The sequence below is a fragment of the Lepus europaeus genome, chromosome 5, assembly GCF_033115175.1.
Source record: "Lepus europaeus isolate LE1 chromosome 5, mLepTim1.pri, whole genome shotgun sequence".
NCBI classification, from domain to species: Eukaryota; Metazoa; Chordata; class Mammalia; order Lagomorpha; family Leporidae; genus Lepus; species Lepus europaeus.
The window spans coordinates 42,462,018-42,488,978 of NC_084831.1; the positions used below are offsets into that span (position 1 = coordinate 42,462,018).

The 26,961-nt window shown below is 43.5% G+C and overlaps 3 protein-coding genes across 4 annotated transcripts in view; 2 read left to right on the forward strand and 1 right to left on the reverse strand.

Annotated features, from left to right (window-relative positions):
- FAF1 (Fas associated factor 1) overlaps positions 1-2,859 on the reverse strand; it is a 476,212-nt gene extending 473,353 nt beyond the window's left edge. The window contains exon 1 of the mRNA XM_062191295.1: positions 2,716-2,859. Coding sequence (XP_062047279.1) covers positions 2,716-2,760 — 45 coding nt within the window. The 5' untranslated portion in view covers positions 2,761-2,859. The remainder of the gene's footprint in view (positions 1-2,715) is intronic.
- Positions 2,860-14,865: 12,006 nt separating this feature from the next.
- Positions 14,866-20,152, forward strand: CDKN2C (cyclin dependent kinase inhibitor 2C). 2 transcript variants are annotated; one of them, XM_062191296.1, is made up of 3 exons: positions 14,866-15,222; positions 15,692-15,831; positions 19,196-20,151. In XM_062191296.1, the coding sequence occupies exons 2-3, from the start codon at positions 15,703-15,705 to the stop codon at positions 19,571-19,573; spliced, it is 507 nt and encodes a 168-aa protein (XP_062047280.1). In that variant the 5' UTR covers positions 14,866-15,222; positions 15,692-15,702; the 3' UTR covers positions 19,574-20,151. The 2 variants fall into 2 exon arrangements, with proteins under 2 accessions (XP_062047280.1, XP_062047281.1); XM_062191297.1 differs by lacking the exon at positions 14,866-15,222 and having other exon boundaries at positions 15,254-15,831; positions 19,196-20,152.
- A 3,095-nt stretch (positions 20,153-23,247) lies between these two features.
- The window catches only part of C5H1orf185 (chromosome 5 C1orf185 homolog), a 157,589-nt gene continuing 153,875 nt past the window's right edge, over positions 23,248-26,961 (forward strand). Inside the window, exon 1 of the mRNA XM_062193336.1 lies at positions 23,248-23,385. The gene's annotated coding sequence lies outside the window, so the exon portion shown is untranslated. The remainder of the gene's footprint in view (positions 23,386-26,961) is intronic.

Consider the following 26,961-nt stretch of genomic DNA (forward strand, 5'->3'; position numbering starts at 1 on the left):
AGCCGGGACAGAAACCAGTGGCCAAATGGGATGACAGTGTCATAGGCTTTACCCTCTGCACCACAATGCCAGCCCCAGAATTATAGATACTAGAATACACAAAAGGTTAATGTGCTTAACATGTGTATTTTTAAAGATTTATTTATTTATTTGAAAGGCAGAGTTACAGAGAGGCAGAGGCAGAAAGAGAGAGAGACCTGCCATCTGCTGGTCCACTCCCCAGATGGCAGCAATGGCCAGAACTGTACCTATCCAGAGCCAGGAGCTAGGAGCCTCCTCCGGATCTCAACACATGGGTACAGGTGCCAAAGGACCTGGGCCATCCTCCACTGCTCTCCCAGGCCAGAGCAGAGAGCTGGGTCAGAAGAGGAGCAGCCGAGATTCAAACCTGCACCCATATGGGATACCAGCTCTGCAGACGGTGGCCCTACTCACTACACCATGGCACCAGCCCCATGTTTATAGTTTTATAAATAAATTTTATTTATTTACAAAATAAATATATAAATAAAAGTATATAAATATATATTTATAGAGTATATTTATAAATGTATTTATGTATAAATGAACATAAAATATATAAATTTTTAATCCACCAATAATATTTTCCTACCTATTTGACAATATAAAATTAACCTCAATATGTGGCAAACTGTTCACTGCATGAAAATAGCTATTTTTCCACATATGAACAACTGTACACAGCAGTGTCACTGATCTGAAAAGAAAAACTTACTAGGATTTGTTATGATCAAATAATCAATCAGTTTGGGAGGCAGGTGATTGGTTTAGACATTATTTGGGATGCCCTGCTTCCTATCAGAGTACCTAGGTACAAGTCCTGGCTCTGCTTTCAATCCAGCTTCCTGTTCCTTGGGAGACAACAGGTGACAGCTAAAGTATTTGGGTCCCTGCCATACACATGGGAAACTCTTACTGAACTCCTGGTTCCGGGCTGCGGCCTGGTCCAGCCCTGGCTAATGGAGGCGTTTGGGGAAGTGAACCAGCATATGGAAGTTACCTTTTTCTCTCTCTCTGCCTTTCAAAAAAATAAGTAAAAATTCTTTAAAAAAATAATCATTTTAATTTCCAAACCAAAATTCCTGTTTTTTCAGAAAACTACTTTGCGAGTAAGTACAAGAATCCTAAATTTACTGTCCTGTGGCTAATACAGGGTTAACTTAAGTAAGCATAATAATTGTGCCAAATACTATGAGAGAAAGCAGCTACAAGTTATTGAAGGAAAAAATTTGGTGACACCAAAACAAAGTTACAATTACCTTAAACCTTTCATTGAGATAAAATATTCTTTTTGTTGTTGTCCAAAGCCTTCCCCATCAGAACACAACTATTTTAGAACAGGACAAAATACAGTCCTATTTCACAACAAATAAAAGATTGAACTGGAGAATGAAAAACAAAAACAAAACGATTTAGGAAGACAAAAACCTCAGGACAAGCCTAAACCTACAAAACACCTAATTTTGTGACCAAGTTTTAAGAATCTTCCTGAGTTTGGAAGTTACAGTACAACCAATATGTACATATGTGCATATTCTTAATATATGAGCTACCACTAGATAACCAAAGGAGCAAACTCTGAAAATAGTCATCAGAACATTAAAATGTAAAAAGTAAGGGACTTTTAAAAGGGGCTAAAGGTGTATGGCAACAAAAATCTCAGTAAGGAAAACTCACTCTGCTAGTGTTAGACCATAGACCTCATGTAAAGACAGTGTTAAAGAATTAAGAGACTGCCTGTACTTGACGGTAGCTTCTAAGTTAATGCCAAAATGGTTTAAAATATCTCACCAAAATATCTTCTTGGCCAAACACCAAAATGCAAAAGTAGGGTTCATAGGGTATTAGTTCTAACTCTGAGTCTTATGACGAATACAGCTCTATTTTCAAAGGGCCTCCCTAAAATACGTGGATGCCAGTGTCACTGTCGCTGGGTTCAGCAAATCAATAACCTTTACTTATCCTTTAAGTTCCTTAAGAAACTACACCAAGCAAGCAACTCAAGTGTGTAGAGGGGAATCTGCGAATCTGAACCGGTAGTTTATTAAGCTTGCGAATTCATAGCAGACACACTCTAGAATATATAGTCTATCTGCCTCTTCCTTAACTTCTTATTACCCACCAAAGATTCCAATAAGGCATTCAAGTCTCAAATGTTTTTCCTCTTAGAAGAGGACCACAATGCCCTGCCTACCCTCACCACTCCCCATCATTCTATTCTTTTACTCTTTTAATACAATACACCACGCCCATAACACCACACGCTCCACACACATTACCCACACACACACACACACACACACACACACTCTATACTCGCCTCACGGAACAACGAACTGAAAACACCCCATATTTAATGGCTCCACACTTAATAGCCCCAAAGTCTACACCTTCCCCATATAATACAGAAAACACTCCACACATCCAGTTACCCAAAAATCGTAAGACTCCCCTCACCTCAAAAATGCCATTCAACCTGTACTGAACAAATTTCACCACAACACAGCCTAAGAATTATATGCTTCCCTACGGCTCACAACACACACACACACACACACACCCCAAGCCACAGGCGTAGAAAAGCCTAACCACAACACCGCAGCGTTCAAACAAACGCTGGGAAGAGGCCTCCCTTCTGGCACCAGGAACCCACGAGGCTGGAGGTGGAAGGAGAACACAGGGAAGATACTTCACCTGAAAATCCGCCAGGATCATCTCCCGGTCCATGTTGGACGCCATGGCGGCCGCCGAGTTCCGCCGCTCCTGGAGCGAGGCGCGCACCTGGGAGGAAGACGGCGCCTCCTGCGGCCGTCGCCGCCGCCGCCGCCGCCGCCGGGCGCCGAGGGGCTGGCGGGCGAGCCGGCGGGAGGGCCGGCGGGCCGGCGGGCGGGGCAGCTCGGGAGGCGCTAGGTACTCATGCACTCGGTAACCTTCAGGCGCCCCGGCCGCCCGCCCGCGCCCCGCACAGCCTGTGCCGCAGCCGCCCCGACAGGGAGGTTGGTCTGGATGCGAGACTGGTCTTACTGTCGCCGGCCAGGATGAAAGCTGGTGGCGACAGCGCGCACCCGGCTCCTTTCAACCGCGGCGAGACCGGCGGGGGCGGGGAAACCGAGAGAACGAGCAGGCGGGCGGACGCCACGGCCGCCTCCGCCTCCTCCGCTTCCTCCCTGGCCGCCGCCTCCGCCCCTGGTTGGCTAGCACCAGGGCTGTCGCACATTTTGCCTGTCATCGAGGTCGCAAAGCACCGCTTTGCGGCTGTCACGTGACTGCCCTCCTGTCAAGCGCCGGGCGCGCGACGAAGCGGGCGGGGATCCGTGCAGATGCCAACCTGTAACTGCGGGAGTTGGAGACCCGCAACAGGTTATTCCAGTTTGGATTTCAGCAGAAGGTCTGAGAGTACCGCCTCCCCCTGGCTGGGGCGGGAATCGGATTCTGCGACGCTCGTGGTTAGTCAACACACAGACATCCAGCTTCAAACCAGCTCAATACACTCTCATAACCGAACAAACAGCATTTAAGAAATGTACCTTTTCTCTAACAGTTTCCCCAAAACACAATCTCATATGCAGTCTCTATGCTCCATCTCATTGTTAAAACCCGCGTACATACAGCCACACCCAACCCCAGGCCCCTGACGCCTGCATCCTTAGCCTCATAACAGACTTAACAGCACGCCTGTGGGAGACGTGGAAGCTGAGAAAGGTGAGAATCTCCGGGCTAAGAAGAGCATTTTTTTAAACATAAATTTATTTATTTATTTATTTTTATTTGAAAGGCAAAGGGACAGAGAGAAAAAATGTTCTATCTGCTGGTTACTCTTCAAAAGGCCATAATAGCCAGGTCTGGACCAGGCCAAAGCCAGGATCCAGGAATTCCCTCGGATCTCCCATGTGAGTGACAGGTGCCCAAGCACTTGGGCCATCTTTCACTGCCTTCCCAGGTACATTAAGATTGAGCATTTTAAATTAGTAGTTATCAGAAATAAAAACCTTTGTTTGCTGCAGTGATAACATCAATTTTTTTAGAGTTGAGACATCTTTCAAATGGGAAAACTTGAGTCCAGCTTTGTATATCGATCTGTTAAAAGCCGGCGCCGCAGCTCGCTTGGATAATCCTCTCCCTGCGGCGCCGGCACCCCAGGTTCTAGTCCCGGTTGGGGCGCCGGATTCTATCTCGGTTGCCCCTCTTCCAGTCCAGCTCTCTGCTGTGGCCCAGGAGGACAGTGGAGGATGGCCCAGGTGCTTGGGCCCTGCGCCCTCATGGGCGACCGGGGGTTGTGGGGGCCGCGCACCTGTCTCCTGGCTCCTGGCTTCGGATCAGCACAGTGTGGCGGCCATTTGGGGGGTGGACCAGAAGAGGGAAGACCTTTCTCTCTGTCTCTCTCACTGTCTAACTCTGCCTGTCAAAAAAAAAAAAAAAAATATATATATATATATATACATGGTAGAGGGGCCAATGTTGTGGCATAACAGGTAAAGCTACTACTGCATTGCCAGCATCCCATATGGTCACAGTTTTGTGTCCTGACTGCTCCACTTCGGATCCAACTCCCTACTAATGCACCTCGGTAAGTAGTGGAGGATGGTCCAAATCCTTAGGCCCCTACACCCACATGGGAGGTCCAGAAGAAGCTCCTGGCTCTAGCTTTGGCCTGGTCCTGCCCCGGTTGTTGTGCCCATTTGGGGAGTGAACCAGTGGATGGAAGAGTTTCTGTCTCTCTCTCACTGTAACTCTTTCAAATAAATAAATAAATTTTTTTAAAAATCATTGATCATATACAGTAACATGTGATCACTTGCAATTGTCATACCGGCTAGAGGGAGATAACAGTAGAATATGCTCAACCTTGACTTGGAAAAATATCAGCTTCTAGTTTGTAATTCGGGGCATTTACTTGCTTTGGAAAGGATATAAAAGCCTGAGAATGTTAAGTAAGATTGCTGATTTTAGGCTATAGAGCTAAAATAGAAACTAGTGAAATCATCATATAGAAGCAAGGTCAAGGTTTCTTAAACTGGGTATGTATTCATGAAAAGTCTGAGTTAAGTGTTCATTTTTCCCTGAACATAAAGAAATACACTCTGTTGTCTTAATGTCTAGGTTTATTTTTTGTCTTTATGCTCCCTTTCTATAAAGGCACTGGTCAGTAGGTTCCTGGTCATTGTTTGCTCATTTATTTTTGAGAGGCAGAGACAGAGCTCTTATCCATTGGTTCACTTCCCAAATGCCCACAATGGCCAGTGCTGGGCCTGGCCAAAGCCAGAAGCTGAGAACCAAAATTAGGTCTCCCATTGGGTGGCAGGGACCTAACTACTTGAGCCATCACCTGCTGTCTCCCAGGGTGCACATTATCAGGAAGCTGGAATCAGGAGTGGAACCAGGACTCAAATCCAGGCACTCTCATTATGGGATTGCAGTTATTCCAGGCAGTGTCTTAATGCTAAACCAAATACCTGCCCTTTTGTGTATTTTCTTCAGTGAAATTAGTCCCGCCTATAATTCTTATGTGATAATCTGTGTCTAGATCAGAATTAACTAAATGAGGAATAGAGGCTTCCATAGTCAGCTATATGAATTGATCTGCCATCCCTAAGGAGAAATTCCAAAATTGGGCATAAATATAAATCATGAGAAGAAACAATGCCAACAATGTAAATGTGGCAGTTCACTTGCCCCATTCATATAAATCACCCTCAGTACAAAGCAGGTGAATAACTTTCTGGTTACATGGCCAAAATAAATACAGCCCTGAAAAGTTGAGGCCAACCCTTTGCTTGACATGTGTGTACCTCAGAAACCATTCCAATCCTGTGCCACTCCCTTTTTCCCTCCCTCCTCTCCATCTGGAAATTAAAACGATATAGTGACATATAAAGATGGGAAGAGTGCATTTAAGCAGATAAGTTTTAGTACTGCTATAGGAACTTTTTTAAAAAAGATTTATTTATTTATTTATTTATTTATTTATTTGAAAGGCAGCATTACAGAGAGAGAGAGAGAGAGAGAGAGAGAGAGAGAGAGAGAGGTTTTCCATCCACTGGTTCATTCCCCAGATGGCTGCAACAGCCAGAGCTGTCCAGACTGATCAGAAGCCAGGAGCCTGGAGCTTCTTGCGGGTCTCCAAATGGGGTATAGGGGCCCAAGCACTTGAGCCATCTTCTACTGCTTTCCCAAGCCATAGCAGAGAGATGGATCAGAAGTGGAGTTGGAACTTGAACTGGCACCCATATGGGAAGATGGCCCTGAGGGCAGCAGCTTTACCCACTTTACCACAACGCAGGACCCTTCTATGGGAACTTGAACAAGTTAAGTCCGTCTGGCTTCAGCTTCTGACAGGATTATTTTATGTGATAACTGAGAAAACAATCATGAAACTGCACAAAAAGCATAACATTTCATAAAATAAAAGAGGTAACAGGGTAAGTGGAAAGTACTGGTTTTTTTCAGATTTTTATTTTATTTATTTGGTTGACAGAAGGGAGAGGAGGAAAGGAGGAGAGGAGAAGGGAAGAGAGAGATGGAGGGTGAGGGGAGAAGGGAGAGAGAGGGAGAGGAAGAGGAAATCTTCCATCCACTGGTTCACTCCCTGAATGGCTGCACAGCCAGGGCTTGGCCAACCTGAAGCTATTTCATAAAAGCATAGATTTCATAGTCAGCATTCCTGCATTTGACTTGACTCTACCCCTTGATAAAAGCTCTCTGAGTTTGTTTTAGCTTTTTTTTTTTCCCCTAGAGGTTTTGTTTTGTTTTGTTTTGCCCCTAGAATGGAGTTTTAAAAATCTTACCTAATGGCCGGCACCGCGGCTCACTAGGCTAATCCTCCACCTTGCGGCGCCGGCACACAGGGTTCTAGTCCCAGTCGGGGCACCAGATTCTGTCCCGGTTGCCCCTCTTCCAGGCCAGCTCTCTGCTGTGGCCAGGGAGTGCAGTGGAGGATGGCCCAAGTGCTTGGGCCCTGCACCCGCATGGGAGACCAGGATAAGCACCTGGCTCCTGCCTTTGGATCAACACGGTGTGCCGGCCGCAGCATGCTGTCCACGGCGGCCATTGGAGGGTGAACCAACGGCAAAAGGAGACCTTTCTCTCTGTCTCTCTCTCTCTCACTGTCCACTCTGCCTGTCCAAAAAAAAAAAATCATTACCTAATGATTTGCAATGTTGAGTGAACAATGCTTGTGAAAACTCATAAACTTTAAAATCCAAACATATTAGTCATTATTTCTCTGTATACCAATTACTAACTGCTTTTCTCAGGGCCACTCCTTTCATAAAGCTTAAGCCATCCAGAAGTTTTCTAGTTTCAGAGCCAGAATTGTGGTACCTCAGATTGAGCTGCTGCCTGCAATGCTAGCATCCCATATTTCCAATACCAGCTCCCTGCTAATTCACCTGGGAAAGCAGTGGAAAATGGCCCAAGTGCTTGGGCCCTTGAACCCACGTGAAAGACCCTGATGGAGTTCCAGACTCCTGGCTTTGGCCTGGCCAGGGTTAGCCCAACCTTGGCCATTGTAGCCACTTGGGGAGTGAACCAGTGTATAGAAGATCAATTCTCTCTCTCTCTCTCTCTCTCTCTCTCTCTCTCCCCTTCTTGCTCCTCCCCTCTGTCACTCTGCCTTTCAAATAGATAAATCTTTTATTAAAAATAATTTTTCTACTTTCTATTAACTGATTTTACTATCTTTCCAACATAATTTAGTGCTACAATAAGTTCTGTTAACTTTTATCTCTGATTGTTTCATCTGTGTATATTTTATCTCTCCCCGAAGGATGAAAGTTCCTTGAGAGTATAAGTGATTCCATCTCATGTGGGTTTGTTTTTAAAGATTTATTTATTTATTTTGAAAGTCAGAGTTACAGAGAAAGAAGGAGAGAAAGAGAGAACTCTTTAATCCGCTGATTTATTCCCCAGATGGCCACAACAGCCAGCACTGGGCCAGTCTAAAGCCAGGAGCCAGGAGCTTTATCCAGGTCTCCCACATGTGTGGTAGGGGCCCAAACACTTGGGCCATCTTCCACTGCTTTTCCCAGGCCAGCTGGATTAGACGTGAAGCAGCCTGGACAGGAACTAAAACACATATGTGACGCCAGTGTTGCCGGTGGCAGCTTTACAGGCTGTGCCACAATGCTGGCCCCCATCTTGTGTTTTTTTATATTCACAATAATCCATATGTAGCAAAGTCTTAAATACATAATCTATAGTCAATAATTTTGAATTTATTTTTATTTTGTATATTTTATGTATAGGTACATTACATACCTTATTTAATCTTCAAAGCAATCACTTTACAGAATAAAAAGCTGTTCTTGGAGGTTAAGAATTGCTCAAAGTCATGCTACAAAGTGACAGACCTAAGTCAAAACCAGTACTAGAGGCTGGCATTTTGGCGCAGTGGTTAAGCTGTAGCCTGCAATGACAGCATCCCATATGAACATCCTATATGAACTCTCCAACATTGGTTCGAGTCTCAGCTGCTCCATTTCTGATCCATCTCCCAGTTAGTGTACCTGAGAAAGCAATGGAAGGTGGCCAAAGTGTGTGGACCCTTGCACTCATGTGGGAGACCCAGATGAAGTTCCAAGCTCCTGGCTTTGGCCTGGCCCAGCTACAGCCTTTGTAGCCATTTGGGGAGTGAACCAGTGGATGGAAGCTTTCTCTCTTTCTCTCTCTCTCTCTCTCTCTCTCTCTCTCTCTCTCTCTTTCTCTCTCTCTAATAAATAAAATAAAAGTATTTAAAAAAATACTCTCTTTCCACTTACCCTGTTACCTCCCTACAACTCACCCTTCAGGCTGCTAACTATATACAGTTCCTGAAGAAACTTTGTTCCCTATGACCTAACTACTCATTTTGTATATCTATCCATTACCCAAAGTCATTGTCAACTATAGAGAAATGAAGGAGAGGAAAATAAATATTGAATTAGGAGGGGGGAAATCTACTTATTTTTCTTATCTCCATGATTCCTTCCTTAAGAGAAACAAATTCATTTGAGTATTACAAACTAAGAGAATAAAAACGTAGAGAAAATCTCTATCCATAAACATGAGCATCAAAAAAATCATTTAAACCTATCTGTTCTCATAGATGGTCCTCTGTAACAATTCATGGAGTTTAGCCTAATTCAAATATATTTCTAAAATCTCCATGTTCTTTGGTCTTCCTTCAGTTTTTAAGAGAAACATCATTTAATCTTTTTTCCCAATATAAATAATAAGGTATACTTGTACTTTATTAAAGTTTTATTTGTAATTATTTGTTTACAGAATACCAGAAAAGATACATAATATTCCTATATGCTTTTTATCCATCTCCTTCTAATGTTATCACTTTACAAAGCATGGTACATCTATCAAAACTAAGAAATTAACATTGTTACAGTGCTACTAAATAAATTCCAGAGGGGCAGGCACTGTGGCACAGTGGGTTAAGCCATCTCTTGCGATGCCCATATCCTGTATCAAAGTGCCTTGTTCAAGTCCCAGCTATTTCCCTTCCAATCCAGCTTCTTATGCATTAGAAGGCAGCATATCATGCAAGTACTTGAGTCCCTGCTACCCACGTAGAAGATCCAGATGAAGTCCCTGGCTCCTAGCTTCAGTCTGGCCCACAACTGGTTGTTCTGGGCATTTGGGGAATGAACCAGTGGATAGAGGATCTCTCCCCCTACCCCATCACTATGCCTTTCAAATAAATAAATATTTCAAATAAATAAATTGTATAGACTGTATTTTTTACACTAACGTGCTTTTCCTGTTCCAAGGCCCAATTCAGAATACCACATTCCATTTAGATGTCATGTCTCTATAGCCTATCTGTGACAGTTTCTTACACTTGACATTTTTGAAGAATAATTAGGAGCTTTATAAAATATCTCTCATTTTTGGCTTTACCTAATGTTTTCTCAGAACGGATTTAGGAATTTTGGTGACAAATATCATAGAAGTGATACATCCTTCTCATTACATCATATCAGGACCATGTATTATCCATATTACTTATTACTGGTAGTATTAACCTTGCTCCTTTGGTTAAGATAATCAAGTTTTCTTTAAAAATAAAAAACACAATACTTTTTGGGGCTGAAGTTGTGGTATTGTGGGTAAAGCTGCTGACTGCCACACCAGCATCCCATATGGATGCCAGTTGGAGTCCTGGCTGCTCCACTTCCCATCCAGCTTCCTGCTAATGCACCTTGGGAAGCAGCTAAAGATGGCCCAAGTCCTTGGGGCTCTGCACCCATATGGAAGACCTGGAAAGAAGCTCCCAGATCCTGGCTTTGGCCTGACCCAACCCAGTCATTGTGACCATTTGGGGAGTGAACCAGTAAATGGAAGACATCTCTCTCTCTCTCTCTCTCTCCCTCTCTCTCTCTCTCTTTCTCTTTCTCTCCTTCTATCTTTTTCAAATAAATAAATATTTTTTAAAAAAAGAACTTCTTAAAATTCATGAGAGAATACTAATTCTACTACAGTTAGATCCATGCTAAGTAATCAAATATGTCTTTCATCTAATGATTTATTGTTGTTTAGATGTCTAGAGGCTAATCCTGCACTCTTTTTTTTTTTTAAACAGGCAGAATGGATAGTGAGAGAGAGAGAGACAGAGAGAAAGGTCTTCCTTTTTGCTGTTGGTTCACCCTCCGATGGCCACTGCAGCCGGCGCATCGTGCTGATCCGAAGCCAGGAGCCAGGTGCTTCTCCTGGTCTCCCATGCGGGTACAGTGCCCAAGGACCTGGGCTATCCTCCACTGCCTTCCCAGGCCATAGCAGAGAGCTGGCCTGGAAGAGAGGCAACCGGGATAGAATCCGGCGCCCCAACTGGGACTAGAACCCGGTGTGCCGGCGCTGCAAGGCGGAGGATTAGCCTGTTGAGCCACGGCGCCGGCCTCCTGCACTCTTAAGTAATCAAAAAGTCATAAAAATTGTGGACCCAAGATCTGTGTTCAAATTCGCTGTCTACTACTTATTGACTTTCCATCTCTATCAACCCTAATTCCCTCACCCAAAAAATGGTGATAATAATCATATTTATATCATGTATATATTTTATAACCATCAACACTATACAAATATTAATTGTTGCTATTATGCCCACAGTATGAGTTGCTTAATGGGCTTTTGTTTTTCCATTCTTTCTTTATAAAAGGACTTTCATAAGTGATGTGAAGACCCATATGAAAACACCTGCTGAATCTCAGAAATACAATGTGAAAGCAGGGCCGGTGCTGTGGCGTAGCAGGTAAAGCCGCTGCCTGCAGTGCTGGTATCCTGAGTGGACACCAGTTTGGGTCCCAGCTGCTTTACTTCCAATCCAGCTCTCTGCTATGGCCTGGGAAAGCAGTAGAAGATGGTCTAAGTCCTTGGGCCCCTGCACCCACTTGGGAGACCCAGAAGAAGCTCCAAGTACCTGGCTTCAGATCGGCCCAGTGCTAGCCATTTGGGGAGTGAACCAGCAGATGGAAGACCTCTCTCTCTCTGCTTCTGCCTCTCTGTAACTCTGCCTTTCAAATAAATAAATAAATCTTTTTAAAAAAGTTAAAGGTACAATGATAAAAAAGGACCCCCCTGAGATACCACTCTATTGGTCTATAAATACAACAAAGAACATTTTAAGACCAGATGAAGAAATTATATATACCATATACAAATTCCAAAAATTAATCATTCAAAAATTTGGGCATATTTGCATCAATGAGGGAAAAAAAAACACAAAATAATTGATCTGTTAAGTCTTTTAAAATGATTGAGAAGTGCTGAAGGAAAAGGTTTCCATGACTGTTAGGATTTAATATCCAGCTATAAAGGCTGTATTTCAGTACTGGAGGGAGATGTTATCATGTTAAGAGAGAAACCACTACTTCTAGTCTAAGAGTGCTTAACTTTGAATCTTTCTTGTACACCATGTTAGAGAATAAGCTTATTGAAGGCAGTGATAGCCTTAAATCTATTTCAGTGAACTAGCACTCTTCAGTAAATATTAAATTTTCATTGATGAAACTTTGCCATGCTTACTTCTGTTCTCTGAACTAAGATTATAACCTCTGTGTCGCTGGTCCTGGTTTACAGAATAGGGAGACTAAGCATGTATGTTAGGATACCAGCAAAAATCATACTTAAATATTTCCCCAAAGAATCTAATATTTAAGCAAAAGCACTTGAAGTAGTCATCATAAGCAATATCAGAACTGTGTTGGACTTTTTTCTTATTTTGGGTTTTTGTATTATTTTAAACTCTACTTACGACATAGAGGTGGCAGGATATCAAAATCTTTGCAGTACTAAGGACCTCCAGAACTCTTAATCCAGCTCTGTGTACAGGCATCTTAGGTTGGCATTAATTTTACATACTCAGTTATTCAGCAAAATTATTTTATTTCATGAAACTTGTAACATGTATATCCATTCTTTACACAGTAAATACAGTTTAAGATTCTTCCTCATTACAATACTTTCTCTAAGCAAAAAATCATAACAAATGTTAGCAAGTCTCATAAATTGGACTGCTGCCAGTTACAAGTTAACAGAGTTACTATACCATCATATCTTCCAGCTGTACTGAGAGTACATAGTTCTCAGAATAATCAACAATAAATTATTATTTATTACTGGTATAACTGGAATCTTAAATATTCTACTTGATGTGTCTCAATTTTAAAAAGGAATTAATTTCTTGTATTGTAGTTTGCACTTGTTTCACAAGTTTAGTTATCTGGGAAAAGAACTCTGGTTGTTTGTTCTCTCCCTCTCTCTTTCTCTCTCTCTCTCCCACTCTCAATTCAGCTAAATAAATTACTGCCAGATTCCCAGCTTCAACTCTCCCACTACCTATCAGCCAGTCTGATTATCCAGATGTTTCTGGTGTGTTTTGCTGTTAATACTCCCAGTACACTTCAAGGAGTTGGGTACAGATGTTGCTTGAGGATACGCTTACCAGACGCTGGTACTAATTAGACCACTTGTCATTTTTTGCTTGGTTTCATTTTGACTACTGGGTGCATCATGCAACTGTGTTGGTTATTTTTAAGAGCATGAAAATATAGAAAGCAGTAGTTAATTAACCTCATATAACTAAACAGGAAGTTAGCAGTACAGAGGCTTGGAGTCGGATGAGTGGAGTAAGATATAGGGGAAGAGAATTTAGGCACTCCACCCTCCCTACCCCTACCCCTAAACACCAAGCCTGCATCTAAGTAGTAAGTAGTTTCGGCGACAAAGACATGGCTTCGTTAGAAAACTCTTCCCAAGAGCTGTTTTAAACTTTGCTCGAAAATCAGCTGCTTTTCTCCGTTTCCTGCAAGAACAGGAATAGTTCATAGTGTAGTCCAAAGTTTGAAGCCCCATTTAAGGTTTCAGAGTTCACTACGATCTCTTGCCTGCACCACGTCTTCAGTTTTCGTAGAACTCAGTCTAAAAGGCTTTTTTCTTTTTCTGAGCAAGGTGCTCACTGTCAGCCCAGGTCTCTCCCCGACCCGGCGTCCCCTCAGCCGCTGGCGTCGATCTGGCAGGTGCGAGGCCGAGGCCCGGCGCTGAGCGGAGGAGGCCGAGTTTACACTGGGCGCGGGCCTAGCCGCGAGCTTCGCGAGCCTGGCCGGGGAGCGCTGAGGCGGGTCAACCTGCCCGCTCGGGCTGGGGAAAGGCTCCCTCAGCGCCAGTCCGCTCTCCGCCTTCAGCAGCCAGCGCCGCCGAGCCGCCGAGGCCAGGCGGCGCTCCACGGCAGTCGTAGCTGACGCGCCGCGCCGCCGCCCCTGTAGGACTTGGGCGACTCGCAGACTCCAGCCCGCCGGTCGGCCGGAGCGAGGCAGGCCGGCTCGGCCGGGCCGAACGCCGCTCCAGCTGGAAGGCCGGCGGGCGGGAGGTGGGGAGCGAGAAGGCGGGAGGAAGGGCGCGGGGCAGCCCGGGCGCCGCGCGCGAGGCGCCGAGCGAGAGCGCCACCAGGGCGGGGGCGGGGCGAGGGCGGGGCCCGGCCTTCCCGCTCCCGCGGCGCCGCAACTCCGCGGAGCCTCCTTAAAACTCTGCCGTTAAAATGGGGGCGGGTTTTTCAACTCAAAAAGCGCTCAATTTTTTTCTTTTCAAAAAAAGCTGATGAGGTCGGAAAAAAAGAAGAAACCGGCACCGTCTCTGCAGAGGCAACAGAAGCAGCAATTGTTTCGGCGAGAAAAGCAGCAAGGGAGGGAGAGAAGGAAAAGAGCAGAGAGAGAGAGAGAGAGAGAGGGACGACGCGCCAGTGCCCAAAGGGGTGAAAGGGTGCGGGGACCCGCGATTTTAGGGGACCGGCTACAAAAGAAACTGTCACTGGGAGCGCTGCGGCGAGGGCGGAGTGCTGCCCGGCTCCGCTCCCGGGCACAGCTGGCTGGCGGCTGCTGCCTAGGCGGCGGCACAAGCTAGGGGCGCAGGCCGGGGGACGGCGAAGTGGCACCGGGCGCAGAAGCTGCCGGGCTGACGCCGAGAGGGCGGCGGGACTGGCTGCGCCCCGGAATTGTGGCGACTCCCCAGACTGCGAGCTTGGCCTGCGCTTCCCAGGAGCCTCCCCATCTCCGGAGGCTCCCCCAGAAAACTGGAACAGGAAGGCAAGGACAGCGGCGGCCGCCGCTCCGTGAGCGCCTGCGGTAGAGAGCCCGAGCTGGCTCGGTCGTAGGCGGGAAGTTCCCGGCCGGCTGCCCTGGGCGGCCGCGATGCTGCCGCGAGCCACCCCAGCGGCCGGAGCCCCGTAGACGCTCGCCGCGTCGCCTTCCTCCCGCCTCAGGCTGCCGGGAGTCCCCGGACCTGCGGGGGCCGGCATGACGGGCTGGCCGGGGGCCTGCCGCGCGCCCGGCACCCTCCGGAGACGCGCGCCGAGCCGGGCTCCCACGGCCTCTGAGGCTTGGCGGGGCTGCGGCAGCCCGGCCGGCGGGCTTTGGAGCCTTCCCGCACGGCGTTAGCTCGCAGCTCGGCCCGGACGGAGCTACGGGCTTGCCCCGGAGAAGCTGAGAACACTGGGGAGTCCTCACGACCTGTAACTCGAGGGCCACGGAACTGCTACCGCCGTCTGCCTTTGGCGATCGTCTTTAACCCCCGGAGCACGGCAGCATCCTGCACCGCGGCGCTCTCCCTGCAGCACTGGACTGAGGACTCCCCCTTGGGCTAGACGGATGGAAACCGAGTCTCTCCGAGGACCTGGCCCTGCAGTTCTGGCTCGCTCGGCTCAAGTCACCACCGCGAACAAGGGTGGGTTAACACTTTTTCTTCCCCCCGCCTCCCCCCCTCGCCGTGTCTTCTCTTCCGTGGTATTTTCTGCCCTGATCCAGTCCCTTAAGTCTCCGCGCACGTTCCTCCTAGAGAGCTGCGGCGTAGGTACGTGACAGCTCTGCCTACAGCTTAACGTCCAGAGCAATTAACCAGGAATGTACGTTTGTCTGCGTGTCTCTGTTCAATCACCAGAATTCTTCATAGGGGTTAAGCTGAAAAAGCAAGGCGAGGAGCCCCTCTCCAATGGCTCAGTTTTGCTGAATAATCACGTGTGAATCGAGGGGCGGGCTTTTGGCAGGCAGATCTTACTAGTATTTACTACCAAGCTCTACTCCAGATTAACCATCCCAGTCCTTCTGTCAGTCTCCGATGCCATCATGCAGCCTGATTAGGAGCAAAGGAAAGGGGAAAAAGGAAAACAACTAATTCATCTTTTCCCGATCGTCAGGACCCTAAAGAATGGCCGAGCCTTGGGGGAACGAGTTGGCGTCCGCAGCTGCCAGGGGGGACCTAGAGCAACTAACTAGTTTGTTGCAAAGTAATGTAAACGTCAATGCACAAAATGGATTTGGAAGGACTGCGCTGCAGGTTGGTATCCAGAGAGGTGGGGAAAACAGGTTAATAACGTTGCCTACGTGACCCGGGTTTCTAGAATGACAGCTTTTAAGCTTTCAGGGGTACAAAATTTCACTGTTTTTAACCTAGTTGGTTGCCATATTTTATATCTTTAAATGGATCCAACTCTCCAAAATGACGTACTTTGAACGAACTCGTTAAATGCAATAACATCCTCGATATCAAGTGGATGCCAGGTTTGGTCTTAATTTTTGGAATGTTTTTGTGACGGTGGGGGATTTTAGAGTAGTCACAGCAGCGCCGAGGTTTGTTGGTTTTGTTTTGTTTTTAGACAGCTATGTAAACACATTATGATCATTATTTGAAGTAAATATACTGGTATTAGTGGTTTCACATACTTAGCCCCCAAATAATTGACCTTAACGCTAATTTTCTTGACTACTAATAAGGGTGTTTTTCCTTCAGATGTTTCACATTTTGACAAAGGGCTTTTCCTCCTTTGGAATGGGTGGCCTGGGCACCAGGGCAGGATGTACATTTCACAGCTAATGTGATACCATCCACTCATTCAGGAGTGAGGAGGAATGAAAAGTTGAATTTTCTAATCAGAGCTCATTGCTGTGTTTTTCTCTCTGTGGTCAGGCCGTGGTATGCTCTAATTTTCAGTAATTAAATTTACAGGCAACATTGACACATGTCCAGCTGCCAAGTATTGTACCTGATTAATTTTTTTCCTCCTCTAAACGTTGTCGAGTAACTTAGTTGAAAGGCTTAGAAACAGAAAAATGGCAAATTAATCTCAAATTGTTGCTTTTATCAGAGTTCTGATGACATTCTTATGAACTATTCTTGTTCGGAAATGCAACACTTGAAGCTGGGCTTTGTTTCAATTATAAGAATTAGAAATTTAAGTGGCAGGACGTACACTGTTAACAGACGAGGTCCATTCAGTCTGTACATTTTAAATCAGAATATGCTGGCCTTGCAAAAATTACAATATTAAGAAAGATTTATGCAGATACTAAATTATTTGTCTTGTTATTTCAGGTAGGTTATTTAGGGAAAGAACTTTTTTTTTTTCCTTTTGCCACCTAATAGTTTTAAATAGATTTGGTGATAATAGCAATGCCACAAATTTAATATATTGAAAACTCAAGAGGTTATATAAATCTCACAAAGAATCAGCCACTTAACCCATGTTCAGAATAAGATTTTACAGGACTTTTGACGAACAGAAAGACTGCGAGATCAATACTATTTTTTAAAAAGCTTTCATACATATTTTTAATACACTCTGCAATCGTATTTATATTAAACATTTATTAAGATACTAATACCCATGTATTGCGGCTTAGTCTTAGTACAAATAATGAAACACACACACAAACAAAAACAGGAGGCTAAAGGCTTATTTTCAGTATGCATGATCCTGATTCTGAAGTTGTGTCATAACTACAGAAAGAACTTTCTTCAAAACCATCTCCAATATCACTATTATTTTCTGTGAAATATGGCAAATTTTCTTTTATTATAATTTTGTTTATTGAATTCAATTGCAAAAGCTTTTTCGCCTTTCCTAGTGTAAGTTTTTCAATCAGGGTAATGTCAAAGGCCTTAATCGTACATTTGCTTTTCGAAGATCCAAGGTGTGTCTCTTATTTTTTTCATTTTAGGCCCTAAAATGTGACTAAAACTTTAAGGACAGTTGTGGCAAAAATTATATTGTATTAATTTTTAATAACCAAAGAATGTATTTCACTGAAGTTCTTAAAAAATAAATTATGTGTCATTTTTACCACTCTCACAAAGGAAGGGCTACAACTCAATAGAGTTTTATCAACGAGGAAGCTTAGTATCTTGGCCATCTATATAATTTGAATTTATAAAATATGTATTCTAAATATATTTTATTACTTACCTTGTGATTATTTTAAACAAACATTTTAAAGATAGATCAACTTTGTATGTATTTTCCAGTGAATTAGCTTTCAATTTCATAAGCATTTGAATGTCTTACTCTTCATTGTATTTATTATAAATTTAGATCATTACGAATATATCTAAATATAAATGAAACCAGTTAAAATGCTGATAATTTCTAGCATATTAATGAGAGTAATATTTTCACAACTAAATCATATATATTTTATACTTGCATGCTGCTGTACAAGATATTTTATAATTATGAGAGACTAATAGAGACCTATTATTAGAGTGAAATATGTTCAAGCAACAATAGATAAGTCTTTGAGTTGTGATTATTTGTATGTTGATAGCAAATGTAAAATGTTGGCACTATACAAATAGCCATTCCTAAATACTTATAATAACTACAAAAGAAAATAAGATGGGGTCACCGGCTGATTATTAAATGAGTTCAAATCACAAGACAAAGCTGCCCGTGACCCAAAACCTACATTAGGTATCTTATTTTTTCTTCTGTTGATCTCTTGAAAATCAAGAGGTTACTCAGAACTCTGAGAAACAATAAGTAATATAAAAGGATGACTGTTTCATTCCTTTCAAGAACAGTTTGCCACAAAATCATTTCCTGTCTACTGCAAAGCATATCATGAACTTAGTTTTAGATAAATTGATTTAATAAGCAATATAGAACGCTGTTCCTTATTAACACCTTAATAATCAGTAACATTTTGCAATTTGAAATGAAGGATCCTAAATACTGAATACACTTAGTAGTCTATATTAAATAACTTGTGAAGAAAAATGCTTTTTAATAACATGGAAGTTTGGGACTGTATCTATTTGGAAGGAATTTGTGAAAATTAATCCTTTAAGAAAATATTGTCTGAATTTTTTATAGATCTGTGTTGTAGATGGTAGTCTCATGTATTGAAACACTAATTTTTAAGTTCAAAGAAACTTACCATCCTTATTTGTTTTCAGTGGCTATTTAGAAAATAAATTTTATCTACATTTCATTATTCATTTCATTAATACCTCAGAAAGATTCATTGAGCAAGAACAAGCAAACAGAAGGAAACCCTTATTTAAACCCCAAGTCCCACTTCTTTCATTTTAATAAATTCATGAAACCACACAAGTCTTCGTGGAAGATCGAGAACTGAATTGTTAGTAAATTATATATAGACTGTACAGATCTTTTTTTATTGATCAGTTGATTCTACTTTTGGTCCCCTTTAAGACAGTCCATCAAAGAAGTTCAATTTTTTAGAACTTTTCTTCTACTTTTATCTATTAGTTCTTTCCTGCAAATGTGCCCTTCCAAACTCCATCCTATGGATCTTCCCATAGAACTACATCAAAATAGTCACATAAATGGAAGGGCGGTTAGTTAGTTTATTCCTGTAGCCCAAGAGCCTGAAGGATTCTACCATTTCTACTTCTCTTCTAGGTTATGAAACTTGGAAATCCCGAGATTGCCAGGAGACTACTACTTAGAGGCGCTAATCCCGATTTGAAAGACCGAACTGGTTTCGCTGTCATTCACGATGCAGCCAGAGCAGGTTTCCTGGACACTTTACAGACTTTGCTGGAGTTTCAAGCCGATGTTAACATCGAGGATAATGAAGGGAACTTGCCCTTGCACTTGGCTGCCAAAGAAGGTCACCTTCCGGTGGTGGAGTTCCTTGTGAAGCACACGGCCAGCAATGTGGGGCATCGGAACCACGAGGGGGACACCGCCTGCGACTTGGCCAGGCTCTACGGGAAGAACGAGGTCGTTAGCTTGATGGAGGCAAATGGGGCGGGGGGATCTGAAAATCTGCAGTGAATGTAGGGAGGGCTGTCCCAGGTTGCCTCTACTTTGTCAGTCAGTTGGTTGGCTGTGCTGTTTTAATACCGTTTGTTAAAATACGGCTTTGTCATATTTTAAGCAGCTAGTTAAATGAAACTACGTAAGTGGAAATCTTTAAGCAACATCTTTTTCACCTGCAAAATCCTGAAGTCTAATGTGTAATTGCAAATAGCTTTGGCTTTCTTCTGAATATTTTATCTTTCTTTGATTTTTTTCCCCCTTGCTCTACCCTTTGCCAATCTCAATACCCAGCTTGGAGACTGTTTTTAAAATGGTTTGTCCTGATGCTTCTTTTACCTAATTAAAACACTTTTTCAGAACAGGACAGTGTTTTGCTGTGATTTTCACTCCTCTATACCCACACATAACTTGCCATTTGCTAAGGAGCACTGTACTGAAAGTTGATATTTTAAGTCTGAACATTAGAAAGTAGGCCAATTGGAAAATTAGATATGTGCTCTTTATCAGTTATTCCTTTCTTGTCTCCTCAACTGCCCCCTCACAGGGATTTTATTTGGTGCTAGTTTTAAAAGAAAATGCCACCTTGAAAATTCTTATCAATAGTTGGCTTTTTAAATCACAAAATTAGACAATTGATTAAATAATACATTCTTAAATTATACCATAAGTGTACTAAGTGTAATCTTGGCTTTTTTCTTCCTGAATGTAAAATTACAAAATGTTCAAGTATTAAAGTAAAATAAAAAAAACTGATTTTTAGAGGATAAAAACACAACAAAAAGAAATGTATAAATCATATCTAGAGTCCATAACTGTTTTAGGGTCTACAGAATAATAAATTTAGAAACTTAAATAAATAAGCCACTCCTACATATGATACTTGATTTCCACAAAACTTTTTAGTAAGGGACTATTAAATCTTTTTAGGAATATGTTTAGGTAAAAATAAAAAGTTGTGAAGGAAATAGAAATATCTCAAATTCCCAAAGGATTTTCAAGCATCTACTGTTTTCTCTGTCATTTTAATTTAAGATTTTTCACCAAAGAATTTCAATGCAGTTACCATTTATAAATTTATAAATACTTGATTCATCATCTCCCACATGAACAAAGATGTTTTATGTGAAAGTTCCCTCCTGCTTCATAAGCTTCCCTGCCCTCACTCCAAAAAGAACAAAATACTTCAAGGTTTATTGAAGGACATGGTTCTGATGCCTGCCCTAACAAGGACTGGAATGGTTGCAGGCAAGTGGTTTTCAATAATTTATTTTCCATGTAGCACAAAAGAATATAAGAGAAAAAGATTGATCTTTTTCACTTTGTACTAAATTTCACACTCCTTAAGTTATGTGCAACAAGACTTTGACTTCTGCCACCATTAACATTGCTAAACAAATGTATTTTAATGGCAGCATGAAATTAAAATACTTCTTATAGAAAAAAGTAGAAACATGATTTGAAGGAAAAGTGTGTTATATTCTGTACTTAAAAATGGGTCTATACACAAAATATACTGTTTTAGTAAGCTGAATGTTTTCTAAACACTATTACTGAAGGTAGCAACTTAAAAAGACATCTCCCAATTGTAAAGCTGGAGATTTCTGAATTTAAGGGCCAGTTTAGTGGACTTTACAGCCTCCACATGTCTCACCATTTATGTTATTCCATGAAGGAAAATTTCCCTTTAGAGATTCCAAATCTAAAGGTATAGGACTTCACAAAGCAAAAGAAGTTTTTTCTGCAGTGGCTTTGTTCTCGGGTGGTGGAAGCACAATAGAGGGAGAGGAAGCTCTATCTCTTCATCAGCCTAAAATGTGCTAGGTATTAAAACACCGCTACATTACTCTGGCTCTTTGCAGGAAGTAGCTTTGTTCATCTAAGTATTTCAGAAATGAGTTATGTGGTCCCCTCTAGGAAACACGAAAAGCCATTATTCAATCTCAAAAACCTCGACGCTATTCAGCAATACCCTTGAACATGCTGAAATGTAGAGGACAGAGAAAGGGTGCTGCTGAGTTTAATGGAGTGTAATTTGCAGCGAGCGGAGGTGAGGAGGGGGTCTAAACTTATTCGGATTCAGAGAGTGGGAATGCAGGTGCTAATTAATAGCGGGCTCAGAGCCCCAGGGAAGGATGAAGGACAGAGGAGCGCTCTCAAATTCAGGTCTTTCCCCGCATCCGCACCCGCACCCGCACCCGCACCCGCAAACAGGCTCAGTGTTGCCCAGTAAAGCTGAATCCAGGCTTACATCTAGGGCGAGGTGGGGGTAGGGGGCTACTAACAGCATTCTGGTCCCGGAACCACTAAGAGAAGCGTCTTTTATCACATTTCGGTAGTGGACACTGGTTTTCTGCTAAACATCATGCATCTCGCCATGGCGTGATGAGCTCATGTACACACACCACCCTGGGCAACTTCACTGATACCTGAGTGTTCTGTCCTGGGAAAGCAAGTCACTGGATAATGTGATAAATATCCTTTATCCTACTGATCAAATGCACACTGTGGGATCCTTGGATTCAGACTGATTTCGAAATCTCAGTTCCCAGAAAGGTACTTTTCGGCTTTTTACCGGGCGTAGAGTTTAACAGCGCAGAAGTGCCAGCAGTCACAGAGCTGGGAACGAGAAAGGGTCGCACTTGCAGCATTCCCGACTGCCCTAAGCAAGCCTCATCTAAAGGCTGCGGGGGGGAAAGTCCCTGTCTCGATCTCCGGGGGCTGTTCTGCGTTTGCCCGGCGGTTCTGTGAAAACAGATAGATGCAGGGACCTAGAGGTCTGAGGCTCGGGCTAAAGCTCTGCCCGTGAGCCAACCCCGGCCCTCTGGAGGGGCTGCGAAGCTGTCCTTTTTGCCTATCTGAAACTCTTTCTCCAGACTCCCACTCCAGACCCCCAGCGCCCAGGCGAGGAAGCTGGAGCCCAGAGCTCCCTCAGGGCGCGCAGAAGAGCCCGGGGTGGGGGTGGGGGAGCTTCAAAACCGTTAGCTCGCATTTTTTCCTCCCTCCCTAAGGTTTCTTTTCTTTTCTCTTCCTGTCCAAATATTTCAAATTTCCCCGCCTTAAATAACAGTCTCCTTTTATTTAGCTAGTTTCTCCGGCAGGTTTGGCCGCCCGCTTGTCTCTGCCCCACTACGGGTCCGGCGCGCTTCAGCGCCTCGCTGCTGCCCGCAGCCCCCGAGCGCTGCCCCCGGCCCAGCTTGCGCGTCCCAGGGCGCGCCCGCCGCAGCCGCGGCCCCCTCCTGCCGCGACCTCGCCTGACCTGGCTGTCCCGGCACCCAGCGCCAACTAAGGCCGCCCCCCACCCGGACGCCTGCCCGCCTGCCCGCCCGCCTGCCTGCCGCCCCAGCTCGACTTCCCTCCCCGGACTTTGGAGCGTCTTCTGCTTTTGGCTTTGGATCCCGGTAGCCCTGGACCTGCGGGAGGGCCGCGCAGATAGGACGCAGCGGAGGAGGCCGGTGGCCGGAGCCTGCCCCAGCCCCCACCCGCGGGTAACCTTGGAGGCGCCCTCGGAGTGAGTGTGTGCGCTCCCGCGCCAGCCGGCCGGGGCGAGCTGGCGCACAGCGCAGCGGGCTGGAGGCGGGAGCTGGGGGCGGGGAGGAGGAGCGGGCCCCGGCGCCTCCCGGCCGCCGCCGCCGCGCCCGGGGAGCTGCGGGTTACCCGAGCGGCCAGGCACTCCCCGCCCCTCCGGTCCCGGCCCTCAGGCAGCGGTCCCCGAGGACGCGGCAGCCATCCCCCCGGGTGGTTCCGGCGACCTGTGCCCGAGGGACGGGGGCCGGAGGGCAGCGTGGGAGCAGACGCGAGCGGGCCGGTGAGTGCCCGGCTCTGCAGAGGTGAGCTGGCGGCCGGAGCGCCTCGGTCCCCGGCGCCGGGGCCAGCACTCCCTCCCCGCCCCCGGCCCCCCCCGCGACAGCTGAGGACAGCCGGGCTCCGGGCCGCGGGTGCGACTGCGAGGAGGCAAGCGCCTCTCCGGCTTCTCAGCCCCCAAGGCTGTTCGCAAAGTTGCGCTACGGTTCTGCTCGCCCCCGACCCCCCATAAGCCACTAGACTTCCGGGACGGAAAACGCACGTCCATTCGGGGAGACCCTCAGCTTGGGACGTGGGCGATCGCAGGAGGGCTGAGGTGCGCGAACCCCCTAGGAGGGGTTCTGTGTTTTCATCCGGAGCTCTTTGGAAAATCTAGGGTGGATTTTCCGCTGAAGATACCTCAAAAGAATTAAAAATTCCCCCAGATCTGGATACAGACTCGGTACATGAAGTTAAATGTTTTTGCCATCTGCCGTAGAAAAACAGTTGTGTGAGTTTCAGGTATTAGGATGTGGGTTTGGAATTTTCTGCGCTTTTAATCCTCAGAGACGTTGAATAACAGCGTACTAACATCCGGCAAATGAGCCAAGGTTATCCTTGCCACCACAGCACCTGCAAAAGCACAAATGGAACTGAAGCATTTTGCTTCCTAAGTTCTAAAATGGCTTCTGAACTGTCCAGAGGTACCAGCACGCACGGGGAAGGGGACCAGGGAACTGGAGGAGAGTTTGTACATATTTTTAAACGACATAGATGTTAGTACACTAAAATTCTTCCACCTAGCCCCTCTCTCCCCTCCAGCCCCCATCCTCATAGGTCGAGGAGGAATTTCAGTGCAGGCCTATCCAACAATTCTGTATACAGCCTTTTTTTCTTGCTTCCCATCTCCCCCCTCCTCCAAAAGAACACAAAACAACCGGCCAAAAACATCAGCTCTTTTGGGGAGGAAGTAAAAAACCACCAATCCTTATCCAGCTACACGTCATTTATTTTGAAAACTAAGGAGAACTGCAAACACCCAATGCTATGAAAGAAAAACTTACCAGGAACTCAATGCACTTAATTGGTGTAAATAATATTGTCTAAATAATAACATTGTCTGTTAGCATGAAAATGATGGGACCATTCCTGGAACTCATAGGTGAAAAACTCAAAACTCTTTCTGGAAATTTTTGGACTGACTTCTGCTCTTCTTTATATTACACCAGTGCTGTAGTTGAAAAAATTGATATTTTATCTTGACCATAAAAAGCAGTATCTTACCAACCAATTTTATTTTACTTATGTGCCTTAGATTTTCAGATTAATCATATGAATAATGAAAGTTCACATGTAAAGGAAAACAACCAAATTCTTGATCACAACCATATTAAAATATAGTCCACTCCTCTATCCTTTGTCAGTGTACAGTTTGCACAGCTTGCTGGAAAAGAAATCTATCCTGAGTTTAAAACTTATACTTTGGAAACATAATTTCTTTAAAAAAAAAAAAAACCTTACTGGTCTTTAGGAGTAAGTGTTCTGTAGTTTGGCAATTCTGTTGTACATATAATGCAACACTATCTCCTTTTCTTATATTTTGGAACTATTGCACATTTTGGGCCCAAATAATTCTTGTTTCACAGTTTTCTCCTTTAGATATATTTATTAAAAAGAGACTGTTCTCAATGATGCAGCAGCATTCTGATGCCCATGTGCTAATTCAAGCACTTCACACCAAACCTACACAGCCCATTTAGAAATGAACATGGATTTCTTCTTTTGTCAAAATCTGGAACAGATATGAATGAATATTAACATTTGAAAGGCCTGGTATAATTAATATGCAGATTAGCAATGATGTAGTGTGGTGATGATTCAAAATAAAATAGAAATACTCATATGTTAGAATAAGTGGAATGAGATGATTAGATTAAGCAGCATCTGATGAGTGACAGTATAATATACCTTATCCCTCATTTTCTAATTCCCAGTATTTAAATAAGCAATAATCTGTGTTGTAATATGCTTTTTAACTGTTAAAAATACTACACACTAATCATCATAAGATAAAAATCATTCTGGAGTCCCTTTTTCAATGTTAGGTAAAAACATGATTAAAAGCAGTAGTTTTTAATATTTCACTATACAGTTGCTTATAGTTTTGGCTAACCCCCATATTTTTGTTTTAACTTTTCTACTTTTTTTGCCTCCAGATTTTAGGTAATGAACACAAATAGTGTGGAGATAGAGGTTTCCAAGTTTCTTTTATTCCTGCTTTCTTAAGCCATCTATTATTTCTCTATTCAAAAACATTACTTGAACTTTGGAAATAATTTTTAGTGGTGCTAAAAAGTAGCTATTATCTTCATTAATTATTGGCCTATAAGTGAAAAAGCATTCAATCTGAATAAAAGTATGGAAGTTATAGTAATTGTGTATTTATGTTTCAAATATAAATTAGTTGAAATGCTAAGAAATATTTAGTATTTTGACATATGCTAAAACTTCCAGCATAGAATCAAGAACTAGAAAACTCTGAAATTTATTTTTGCTCTTTGAGGATAATTGAATGTATTTAAGATTTCCATTTTCAGATAAGGCTAATCGCTTTAACCAATAAAAAGTTAAATTGTTAATACTTATGGAAAAAATGGAGAGGACTATGATATCAACTCCAAAGCAATTTTTATGATTCCTACTGGTAAATTATATATTTTAGAGTTTGTTATTTTATACATATATTTACACTTAGCAGATAAACCAAGGTTTTCTATGTTTATAAATATATATTTGCACTATGCAAGTGTCAAATAATGCTTTTTGGTTCTGCCTTATATGAATACTTTTATAAATGTGTATGTATATTGAGATATTTCTTACTAAAGTTTAGTAAATGGATATTTTGACCAAAGACTACCAATTTGCTTCACATTACTATTTTAAGATGTTATATTATGATCTACTACTAAAATATAAACTGACAATGTTTTAGATTTAGGTGAGGTCATTTTCATTAATAATCCAGGGAAGGATCTAAATTAAAATTTTAGAACTAAATACACTGATGTAGGTCTTAGTTTTATCTAAGCCATTATTTTATATTCTTGACATGGAGCAAATATATTTTAAAAAATCCACTTAACACCTATTACATGATGGTCAATTTGCTAAAGAATCCAAAAACCAAGACAAAAAAAAAAAAGCAGAGCAGAGCAAAGACATCTCCCCCCACTCCCACTCCCCCTAAAAAAAACCCACAACAACATGTTTTCATTATGTCACAATGGTAAATATAAACAGATTAATTTTCTAGATATGGACAATTTTCCAGTTACCCCCTGAGCTTTTGTATCATTTTCACTTAGTAATGCTTTTAAAACTCATAGCTGAGGGAAAACACCACTATTTATGGTTATATGCATAATTTATATATATAATATCTTTTACTTACATACAACAGACACATGTTCTATCCAAAAATAGCAAGCTCAGCACCATTCTGAAAGGGTGAGTGGTTACAGTTGAACATCTGGACTAGACTGAGGGGCTGTTCAATGTGAAGCCAGCGTAGAGCCACATGGGAAAGAACACTGAACTGAGTGTATGCTGGCTAATTTGCT

Excerpts from the sequence above, each read along its gene's own strand:
- CDKN2C (XM_062191296.1), top strand. The coding sequence starts at position 15,703 with ATGGCCGAGCCTTGGGGGAACGAGTTGGCGTCCGCAGCTGCCAGGGGG. Across the intron at positions 15,832-19,195 it reads TTGGAAGGACTGCGCTGCAG|GTTATGAAACTTGGAAATCC; the intron begins GTTGGTATCCAG and ends CTTCTCTTCTAG.